General features: G+C 40.2%; 1 protein-coding gene across 1 annotated transcript in view; it reads right to left on the bottom strand.

The window, feature by feature from the left end:
• CCDC178 (coiled-coil domain containing 178) overlaps window positions 1-12,268 on the bottom strand; it is a 351,905-nt gene that overhangs the window by 88,497 nt on the left and 251,140 nt on the right. Inside the window, exon 18 of the mRNA XM_015426392.1 lies at window positions 10,465-10,599. Within this exon, the coding sequence (XP_015281878.1) occupies window positions 10,465-10,599 (135 nt within the window). The remainder of the gene's footprint in view (window positions 1-10,464; window positions 10,600-12,268) is intronic.

A 12,268-nucleotide genomic window follows, 5' to 3' on the forward strand; every position in this document is an offset into this window, starting at 1 on the left:
TGTGGAAAAGTGGCCATGTGGCGGAGTCTGGGCTGAAGTCAATCTTTTGCACATGCTAAAACAATACCTTTGAAATATGGATCAGCTCATTAAAGATTGGCTAGCCAACCAAACTCACAGTGGGCCACTGAGATGACAGGTTTAACACATCTGGGCTGATTGCAATACACATTCTTCCACATCAAAATGGTTATGGGAAATCAGTTTTTATTCAGTCGAGAGGTAGTAGCGCCTTGATTGTTTTCTCAAGACAGCCAACCTGTCATCCAGGTAGGTCGTTTGACTGTTTGCAAGTGGCTGTCCTTGCCTCTAGAAGAGTATGCTATGAACCATGTTACACAAATAAAAAGACATTTGTCATTTTGAATAACATGATACCATTTCACATACATCTTCAGGCCTGTTGTAAAGATTCCCTCAAATATTTTATCCAGCTAAGTGTCTGTGGTCCCAAACTCCTAATTTAAAAATGTTGATAAATGAAGTATCTCTTTAGCTAATAAATGAAGTATCTCTTTAGTTATCCTTTGTCAGCAACATTCATTTTAATGGAAAGTGAGTTTACAGGGTTACATGATTGAACTACTGAGCCAAGTCAGTGTTGGCAAATGATGGGCTAAATTATTGATGTTACACACTAATGAATTCTGATGAGAAATAAAACACAGACATTACGTTTCAAGTGGTTCATAATTATTTTTGTACTTTAAAAGCAATTTTATCCTTTTGCCAAATCATACTAGTCTGTAAAACAAAAACATTGCAAGTGATTATGGCTAAAATTAGTGAGTTTGTGGCAAAAAATGCTTTTCTGCATTGTCTTATGAGTAGAATGTAATGCGCATGAGGCTTTTCATTTCTTTATATACTTCTGGGAAAAGATAATTAAATTAAATGTCTACATTTTAAAACCAATGCCTTTAAATAAGTTAATCTGCTTTCCAGCCATGCTTTAGTGTTCAGCAGCTATGTTTATAATGTATGATAGAACAATGTGTTTACTGGAGAAGCATTAAAATGCCATAATTAATTCAGGTAGTAACAAAAGAAGGGTAACTGCCTAAAATGGCTTTCTGTATCTTTAACGCATGACACACATTAAAAGAGGAGGAGCTCAAGTTATTCAAAGTTAGCTGCCCTATAATCTGTTAGTACTACAAATTATCAGATAATACTGTTCTCATGTTATTTCTTGGTCATTTTAATGATTTGAAATGCATACTCTTTTTTATTAGAATAAGCAATTCAAAATATGTTTTAAGTACCAAGTATAAACATGAGGAATATGTTGTTGGACAATATATAATATACCCTTTTCCTTGCCCAGCAATATGTTTTAATGGAAAATACAGAATAGTATCTATTTTTAAGTAGCTTCACAACATTAATGGCAATGTAGAGAAGAGGTAAAAATGTTTAATAGAAGTGATTTAAATATGATTTCCAATTTGATATCCCCAAAATATAGGATAAAACATAAGAAGATATGTCACTTTCAGTGCAACAGTTTCAATTATTGTAAGCAAAGTTTCATCCAAACCCTGCCAATATGGCATGAAATGCAAGCCTAAATGCTAGCTTTTAATTATTAAAAAGCTTCAACATCATGCTACTACCTAAGCTTAATTTGCATTAGAACTGTGCCTTGTGAACATATAACTAGTTACATAAATGTAAAGATACATGGATACTCATAAGAACACACATGTATTTCAAGACGAAAATCATTTCATCATCTGCTGGAGACCTTCCTAATTCCCATCTGAGAGGCTATAAGAAATGCTTTGCATATATGGTACATTTGAGACCCCTTTGAACCAAAGTGATTGAAAACTTAGGCCTTGGCATGCTGGGTTGGCACTAACCTAGGTGGAGCTACTAATGGTGGATGTGGGTCACCTGAGGAATAAAAGGTAGAATTTAATCTATAAATAGAGAGAAATGGGAACTGGAGTGTGAAGTTAACAGTGCAGTGGTCTAGGGAAATAACAGTCTGACTGCTGAGACCAGCTTACTTCTATCCTGATCGGAAGTAGCAATACTAAGGAAGCTGTTAAGTTAAGGACAGGCCCAGAAACATAAGGAAAGAAGCGACACATCAGTAGGTTCTCTCTAAGGGCAGATTTGGTGACTGAAACACAGATAAGGAAGAGAGGATTGGTGCCCAGAAGTGTAAATAAACACATTCTGGGAAGGGCAGGCTCCATGATATAGTATCCTTCTCCCATAACAGTGGAGGCACTGCTGGAGGACTTTAGATGACAGGATGTTTAAAAGGTAATATGCTTTGAACAAAGTAATGTCTTGTCAAAGGAGCAACACTTATTTAATATAGAGAGATACCAAAGGGATCCCACCAGGTCAATAGCACCATTTATATTGTTTTGCAATATACTAAATTTCATAAAGTTTAATGGGAGTTTTAACTGAGAAGAAATTTAATGAAACAGACAGGATTGTTGTCTATATAATGGTAGAAGAGCATGCCATTGGAAATCAGAAGCAGCTGTAGTCTCCATAAACAGTAAACATTTCAGAATACTTGTTCCATCTGCTAGTCCCATTGCTTACCTTCAACTGTTAACACCACCAGTTGCCCTCATGTTACCAAATTAGTCCATAATTTCAGGCAAAATTTGATGTATTTATGCCACTGAAGAGGCTGTTCAGATTGTGCGTGGCATCCTATCCATTGCTTCACCCACAAAATCATCCAGGAGGACACAACTCACCGCAGGAGGAACTTAGCCACGCCATAACCTGTTTGGAGGCCTTACATGCATCAGATTTTAAGCATAATGAAAAAGCACAATCCCCATCTGCAGAGGGCACATCCAGTGCACTGCATTTCTCCCACTGGGGAGAAAGGTGGGGTATAAACAAAGTAAGCAAGTAAGTAAACATCTATGGCTTCTTGCAAGCTGTGACCTGCATGGCTAGGATCATCCACCCCAGATCTGTACATTCCTAAGCAGACTTACATCCTTCTAACTTCAACAGACCTGGAGTGTTCAGGATTGCACTGCAAATCTGTTGGGCCTGCTCAGGACAATAGTAGGTGTGGATGGTGTCACTGGTGTACAATACAGCCTATAAAAGCTCCCAGCTAAGATCTGTTTGGATCCTCCACACAGACGGTCCAGAAGCTGAGACAAAATGGATCCATCTGGACTGGAATGTGATCTGCTACTGAATCCAGATAATACCAGATTCTGGTTGCATCTCTACAAATAAAAAGACACTTCTCTGCTTCTGAAGTGAACAGAGCTATTCAGAATGACTGTGTGAGGTCTCTTAAGTAAAAGTCATTTTCATGAGAGTTATCTGTCAAATTTCACCAACAGATGAGCATATTGTTTCTATTAGAATTTCAATTAAAATTGATAAAGTAAGTAAAATGGAAAAGCTAATCATATCTTCAACTTTAAAATACAACATAAATAATAAAAACTAATAAATAACGTATACCAGTACTCCCTTGATACCATACACCACATGTCTGCTCACGTAAAACCAGCAGGTTATAAAGAGATACCTGGATATAACTAGCATACACAATGACAACATAGCCCACAGGGAGAAATGCAAGAGGGAATATACAGGTTTTAAAAACAATCCACCTTGAGAACACCTATAATCCACCTGTGTAAGAATGGCAGAAAAAATGTAGTTAAATTTATGATCACTTGACAAGTAAAAAGGAAACCATAAATGAAAGGGCTGTTCAAAATATAGGTGAATACTGGATCTATTTTACAAGGGCACAGAGGATACTAACTCTGGAGGAGCTGTTCTGGCATTGGGTTGCTAGACTGCAACTGGAGTCTGAGGCTGTAACTTTAACAGCAATAAATTTAGCATCCCTCTTTCCTCAATGACAGTTTATTTTAATCCCAGAGGGATGGGTTGCTGACATTATTTGCTTCCAAATATAACAAGACTGAGAGAGAACAGAATTATGAACTGCATCTTCTGAAAGGAGGAATAATGAAAGGATATGACACTCAGTTGAGAAACATCATATAGAGGGCCTATAATTAATGCAAGTATGCCAGATAAGTGAAAGATGTGCATTGCCAGTGTAAATCCTCTCACACTTATCTAATCTATGTCCAAAAGCTACAAATACTGCAGAGCTAGCATGCTGTGCTGGTCTTACATCCTCATCATACTTGAATTATAGATAAAGGTAAAGGTTTCCCTTGCTCGAAAGCCAGTCGAATCCGACTCTAGGGTTGCGGTGCTCATCTCCATTTCCAAGCCGAAGAGCCAGCGCTGTCCAAAGACATTTCTGTGGTCATGTGGCCGGCATGACTAAAGTCAAGGCGCACAGAATGTTCTTACCTTCTCACCGAAGCAGTACCTATTTATCTACTTGCAACTTCTTGCTTTCGAACTGCTAGGTTGGCAGGAGCTGAAACCAGAGACAAGAGCTCATGCCGTCATGCGGCACTCGGGTCTTGAACTGCTGAACTACCGACCTTCCAGCCTGCAGTTCAGCGTCCTAACCACTTGAGCCACCGCAGCTCAATACTTGAATTATAAAGGTAAAGGTTCCCTTGCTCGTCAAATCCGACTCTAGGGTTGCAGTGCTCATCTCCATTTCAAAGCTGAAGAGCCAGCGCTGTCCGAAGACATTTCCGTGGTCATGTGGCCGGCATGACTAAACACCAAGGCGCACGGAATGCTATTACCTTCCCACTGAAGTGGTACCTATTTATCTACTTGCAATTTCTTGCTTTCGAACTGCTAGGTTGGCAGGAGCTGGAAGTAGAGACGGGAGTTCACTCCGTCATGCAGCACTTGGGTCTCAAACTGCTGAACTACCGACCTTCCACAGCCTGCAGTTCAGCGTCTTAACCACTTGAGCCACCGCAGCTCCTAGACTTGAATTATAGGTAGGCACAATTATAAATCCTTCCCACATTAGGGTTCCCCCTCCCCCGGGGTTTAAAAAACTTCATGGGGCTTACTTATGGGACTAACTTCATGACAACACCTGGAACCCGGACCGTGAGACTAATGAGTGAGGGGGGAAACTAATTAATACTGAGAAATCCAAAAGATGTAAATGGCCCAAATGCTGACAGTCAATGAAGAGTGCTCATTTCTTCCTGATATCTTCCATTAAAGGCTGAACAGCTACTGCTAGATTGGTGTGCTTTCTTGACCATTCAGAGATACTTTGTTTTAAGGACCAAACAAGATGCTAAATGCTGATGTATGTAACTTTCTCCAAGTCTCCCAATGTTTAATGAAAATCGTCTTCAAGAGGCTATGATATTAAGCACAAAGAGGTGGGTAAATGGTTATGGTTTTCAACTCTTTTCCCACAGACAATTTTTCCTATTCAAAATCACCCTTGTCCAGCTATTCATACAGCTTTCTTTTAAGAGGAAAACCAGTTTTGGGAGAGCAATTTTGAATAGACAAACAAGCAACAGAAAAAGTGTCAAGTTCTCCTTTCCCATTCAGTATTACCTTATTCCTGATGCAACCTCCTAAGGTGGATTTATATTTTAAAAATGGATGGCAGTTACGTGACACATTTTAAACTATCTCACCTTCTGCTGGTCCTGGATTGATTTTAATTTTGTGGATTTTTAAATTAATACTTGAGACTATATGCTTTGTGTGCCCACCACACAGTAATTTTCAGATACAAACCATACAGACTACATCCAATGTATGTACACACAGGGTTTTTGGTTTTTTGGTTTTTTTTAAAAAAGAGGTGCTAGAACTTTCAAGAGGGAAATGAACTTTTCAATCTGTATATTGAAAACTCATGAACTTTTAAACATTTTAAAAAGAATTTTGTCAAAGAGGTTCCAGAACTCCATTCCGGTGCATTCCCCCAGAAAAAAAGCCCTGCTTACATAACACCAGTTATACAGAATACACACCTAGAATACCACTCTCCTCTACTTCCCTTTCCTGGATTTCCAACATCCAGGATCATTGACATAACTTAATATCCATTTTTATCTTAGTTACAGCTTATATTTGTTTACTTGAGTTTGCACTTGAATGCCACGCATGGAAACAACAATCACAAAGTCTGAATCAGCACTTACTGGAATATTACAAGCAATGATAATATTCCACTGGTGGACTCTTCAGTAGTACCCCCTGAAATACTGCCCTGGGAGTCCAGCACTTAGGGGAGGAAAAACTCTTGCAGTCTACTTTGGTTTTTTAATGTGAAATATGACAGATTTACAGGTCAAGTATAACAGGTGGAACAATCATTGTCAGAACCCATGACTAAATTAACAAACAGGAAGTTGCTTAAACGTTATCAACCTGCCCAAACTACTTATTTATTCAAATATTTATATCCCACTTTTACTATGACTCAAGGCATCTTGCAAATCATACTGAAAAGCATAACAGGGGTGTGCAAAAAAAAATCAATTCCCCCCCTGCTCCATTATATCCTATGGGGACCATTATAGTCAATGGGCCCCTTAAGCTATAATGGAGAATCAATCTGGGGGTATCCGGGAGGGGCTGTTTTTTTGAAGTAGAGGCACCAAATTTGCAACATAGCTGCTGGTGCATCTCCTCCAAAAGATCACCAAGTTTCAAAAAGATTGGACCATGGTGTCCAATTCTATGGGCCCCAGAAGGAGGTGCCTCTATCCTCCATTGTTTCCAGTGGAGGGAAAAATGCTTGTGAGCTGGAACCCAAATACCCTAAACTGGCAGCTAAAATTTTGTATGCCAGAACCCACTAACACAGCTTAGAGGGAACACTGCCTGGGACTCAGGGGAGCCCCAGGAACAGTACCAGATACAATGCAGGGGTGGCAGTGGCAGAGAAAATTGGTGAAAATTGTCATCCCCCTCACCCTGCCCTTACACTGGCAGAAAACAAATGTTGGAGATTACCATAAAATGTTCTAAACTAGACTTTTTCATAATATGCTAGTTTTCTTGGCACAAGAAGTTCTTCTGAGATCAAAAAGCAGTCAAACATGCAATTAATTATTAATTTTCCTGCAGTACAAACTGGTACAATCCCAACAGGACTGCATCACATGCTTATTCTGAATGTGTAGATTGGATCTAACAATCCTGCACTGGCATAACATTTACCATCCTCAAATAAAACATAGTTTACCTATTTGGTGCTCTTTTATTATGCCTGACTATAAATATTTTGCTGTATTTCCCCTAAATACATCTGTTTCACTGTTTATAATTACTCTTTTACTCAGTCAAAATGCCAATCAACCTTGTCACTTCTTGGTAGTATACGACACAAGCTTAGTTTCCTGAGGATGGAAATGATGAGTTTGGATTTAGAAGTCTCACTGTTTTAATGTTAACCAAAACCTGTAAGTGCCTGGATTTATGCAGCTTCCAACAACTATGAGGGAATAAACCCAAATCTGAAATGTGGTTTGCTTGTTTTCTCTTGAGTGCTAGGGCTAGAATACACAAGTAGTTAAATGACATACAACTTAACCTTACTATTGTTTAAAATTTCATTTTACAAAATGTAGCTGTAGAGACTGAAGTATGCAATGGAAAAGCTACATGGAAGTTTTCTGCCAAATTTCCGCCCTGTGAGGGAAAAGATATGGACATCCACTGCTTATTGCAGTCTCTGTGGCTGCATTTTGTAAAGCAGCATCAGTGAAAAGTGTGAGGGTAATATGTAGTTTGGGCTTTAAGGTGAAATGTCCAGACTCCAGAGTGAATCTTAATGGGATACTCAAGGTGGTTTAATAAGATTGGCTCCTGGATCCATGACATTGGTATTCAGTGGGCTACTTCCTTTGATGCCATTTTTACAGATTTCTCCAGCACCATCTGGCATAGTATTAGCTGTGAGAAAATATTTCTAATGAAAAGGAATAATGTGTGAGCCATCTCTCACCATCACCATGATTCCAAACATCACACAACAACTGTAATGAAACAACTATCAGGCACAAAAACACCTTGTTGCCCCGCTTGCTCTTCCTACCTCTTCTCATGCATGGAGCTTGACTGAAAACCTTCTGGTTGGATCAAGCTCCAGTCTGTTGTGCTATTCAAATGCAGCTACCAAAGCAACTTGGAGTATGTTTCCCCCCACAGGCCAAGATTCTGATCTTTCAGTATATTTTTCAGAAAGGTGGCACCTATATTCAAGTGTCATGGCAAACTGGAGCTTGATCAAACTGAGACGTTTTCAATAAACTCTGTCAAACAGACTTCTGAAATGGATGCTGAGGAGAATTCAGTCTGAATTCAGCCCTGACTGAGAGCAGTTTAACACAGACAGAACTGGGGGAAGGTTGGCAGGAAGGGTGGGCATCTTCTGGCCTGAAATCTAGAACATCTTCTGGCCTGAGACCTCGCTGGATGCTACCCCTATCATTGGATGTGATTTAGATTATCACCAGCATCTGTCGGTTTTATTTGTAAACTGTTGCTGTTTTAATTTGGTATTGTGTTTATTAATTGTTTTAACTCTGTATTGTTTATGTTATTTTAACTTTGTTAGCCGCCTTGAGCCAGCGTGTCAGGCAAGGCGGGATACAAATAGGAGCAATAAATAAATAAATAAATCAGGGAAGACTCCCATTCAGGCCAGAAAAGGGGATAGTGAGAGAAGAATTTTCCTATCCAGTCATACCAGGGAGATAGCTTTTAAGAGTAGAGAAATCCCTGTAGTTAGAAACTGCCTTATGAAACCTTATGAGACAGATAAAACTCAAGAAGAGTACTGATGTTTTTAGAGAAGGGGTTTGAGTACTGGATAGAGTGTCCTAGCCTTCTGGAAACCAAAAGAGTCAGTCAATGCTCAAAGAAAGTATACTGGAATGTTTGGAAAACACTGAACAAAAGCATCTTAAATATCCTAAGTCACTGTGAAAAGCTTATCAAACTCTCAATAGCCTGAAACATATAAACTAAAGTCTGTGCATATACTGATTTACATCAGAGTTCTATACTGAGGCCCCGGTCACACGGGCCGAATATCGCGCGGGGGAGGAAGGCGTGGCTAATTGCCCCGGAGGAAACTAACGTGCGGCCGCCAGAGCACACATCCTGGTCGAGGTCCCGTGGTTAGGGGGGAGATGCCGACCAGACGGGTATCCTGCAGCGTGGCACAGAAGCCGCGCCGCGCGATCGCACTAGCAATCGCTCTTTGTGCGCATGCGCTGTTGGGCGCTGTTGTGCAACCTGCGGAGACTTGGGAGACAAAAAACCCCCTTGTGTGCGACGAACAGTGGCGGATGTCAGATGCCATGTAAGTCCACCGGAAACGCGATCAGACGACCGCCCTTGCCCCGCGGTTTTCGGAAACTAGTACCTCGGAGGTACTAGTTTTTTACTCCGTATCTTTGGTGGGAAGCCTCGGGTTAGCCACGGGAGCTCTACGCTTCCCAGATATTGTGGTGTGATCGCGCCCGGAAAATCCACCTACCATCTGTATCATCAGCGCGGCAAATGCTCCATGTGACCGCAGCCCGGGTTATCTCAGAAACTTTACCCCTGATTTCCCCTTACCTTTCCCCTCTATGTCAAATAAAATATTTTGTTAATTTGGAATTTCAGAATGCCTCGAATGCCGTTTCAGTTTTTTAAGTTAAAGGGGGCTCTCGACCAGTGTTCCCTCTAAGCTGAGTTAGTGTGAGCTAGCTCACATTTTTTTATCCTCCAGCTCACACATTTTTGTCTTAGCTCAAGAAGGATGGCTTCAGAGCACACTAATTTATGCAGTAGCCAAATTGCTTGCTCGCAACTTCAATGCCAGCAGCTCACAAAGTAGAATTGTTGCTCACAAGACTCCACGGCTTAGAGGGAGCACTGTTCTCGACCCTTCCCTCAGGTTCCTGGGCTGAGCCAACAGGCAAAATATCATACTGTGACAGGGTGGGACAGCCAGAGTTCTTCAGGACAGATAACTAAGGTGGCTCAGTCACAAAGGGAAAGAAAAATGGAGGGAAAATCTTGCCTCTCAGGGAGGAAAGTGGATGTGGGCGTCATATTATTCTACACCAAAGTCCAGTGAATAACTCAGCTAAATCTTGTCAACAAATGTTATTTTTTACCAACATCCATTTAGAAGCTGCATAAAAGTGATAAAATCTATGCTAAAGAAATCAGATATGACAAAACAACCATGTTATTTAGCATAATAATGTGTGAGGCAAGGAATGTCCTGTAATATTTTTAAAGATTTTAACAACAATCCCTGTGCTTCAACTATTAAAAACAAATGTATTTATAGTAATATTTTAAGGTTTCTGAGAATAAATTGGTATTCCTTTTAAAAATATCTATCTGTGGTTCATGTGCTAACCTACTGGATTCATCCTTCATGCAATTCCAGTTTATTAAAGAGGTTAAAAATTTACAAAACTCTGATGGGATATGGTTTTAATGCTTCATCACACCACCCATCATTTGCTTTTCAATCTAGATCAGAATGATCTTTCCTACTTCCCTGCAATCACCTACCTGCACAGCTAATATTTTCTGAACATTCTCATGAGAGACTGCCTGGAACTTCGCCAGCCCGGCTTGGCTATAGAGGCCTCGCAGTTTGAAGTACTCCACCAATACCTTGTGCATCTTGCTTTGCAGCCGAAAGAGCTAAAAGAGGAAAGGGGAAAAAATAAGTCAGAGTGGGAGAGGAAATTAATGGCAGTGTTCAAGAAGAATGATGGAGGGAAATATAGAAAGCAGTCAATAGCCCATTCTGCACTGTACGGACCTGACAGGAATTTCACAGTCTCTTGATTTTTCAGCCCACTCATGTGCATTCATCAGAAACCAGTCACATCTGGCTGCCAGGATGGGGGGTTAATTTTCTCTAAATGCCTCAGCAGTTTTGTTCTAGCTGAGGCAAACTCTGTGACTGCAAAGCTGATGAGTAAAATATTTCTACTTCACCCAGTTTAACTCAAAACCGATAGCCTCAGGACATATTGAACCTTTCTTAAAAAAATAATCTTTTGAAGCATTTTGAATGGCACATCAGGTCAGGCCAAAGTTTAAAATGCAAGTTTAAGACTTTGATGGACACTGTGGCTCATTTTTCCTTGTAAAGCTTATCATAGCTTGGCAATGTGTGCTTCAGAGCATGACAAAACTAAAGAGAATTAACTTCACCATCAGCAGCTGAGGGAGAACAATAACAGGAAAGAAATTTCCAGACAGAACTCCCTATTAATCTACCTAGCTATAACCATGTGACATGAAAGCATCTCACTGCACTAAATTGCAGTTAAAGCAGCAGCTGAAAGTGACACTACTGTATCTATATATCTAGACACCAGCACAAGTCTACACAAATGTGTGGAAATTTCACTTCACAAAGGACATTTCAAATGTGGAGTTTTCCCTCTACAAATATTTCTGACTGTAAAACAATTTAGTTTAAAATGTTTTCAAAATCTGACAGTTATTCCTACCACAATCTTTAAGAATTTGTTTTGATATCACATTTATTTTTAGATGTTCTAACTTAAAATTCCACAGAGATGTAAAATCTGCCATTTATATTTGAAAAATCTGTAAATAGCTAATATTTTTAAATGATTTGTGAGAGGACCCTAAAAATCACAGTTAGATGTACATGTTCAGATGAAATCTAAACTTGTCCCCCAACAGCTCCTGTGTCAAATACTGAACTATTTTTGAAACTAAGGGGACATTAAAAGACACTGCCCCCAATCCACCCCACCCCTCAAAATTCTCCTGTCCTTTTCTAAAGTAGGCTCTTTAAATTCTGGAGACAATATTGGTTAGATATTAGCAGTAGAAACCATTGATAACCCTGAACATGGCAAATCAATAAATCTAAATGTCAAGATGGCCCCTGCAGGTACTTAAATCTGTGGATTGAGGCCATGTTGAGAGAATGGAGATTGTCCTCCAAATTTAGGGGACAACCCAGGTTAGCAGAAAAACCACAATTTTCAAAAGGAGTGATTACAAGAGGAAAAAAAGGAAACAGAGGGCAGATGTCTGTTTTTTTGCAAGCAACTGTCTTCTGGTCATTGCTGCTGGTGGGTGGGGCAGGAATGGAAGCGTCCTCCTCCCATGTCTGCTGCTGAGGCTGCAGTGCTAGAGGCAGAGAGTAAGTTGCCACTGCTCCCTCCCTCTGTGGCTGAGGCAGTGGCTTTAGAGGTGGGCAAAGAGAAGTGGAAGCCTCTGCTGGGCTCCCACAGTCCACTTTCTGCCACCAATCTGTCAGGCCCACCATGGCTCTAACCGCCGCAGCATGAGGTACACATCCATGCTGATGCATAGAATGATG

The sequence above is a fragment of the Gekko japonicus genome, unplaced genomic scaffold, assembly GCF_001447785.1.
Source record: "Gekko japonicus isolate JY-2015 unplaced genomic scaffold, Gekko_japonicus_V1.1 scaffold802, whole genome shotgun sequence".
Classification (NCBI taxonomy): domain Eukaryota; kingdom Metazoa; phylum Chordata; class Lepidosauria; order Squamata; family Gekkonidae; genus Gekko; species Gekko japonicus.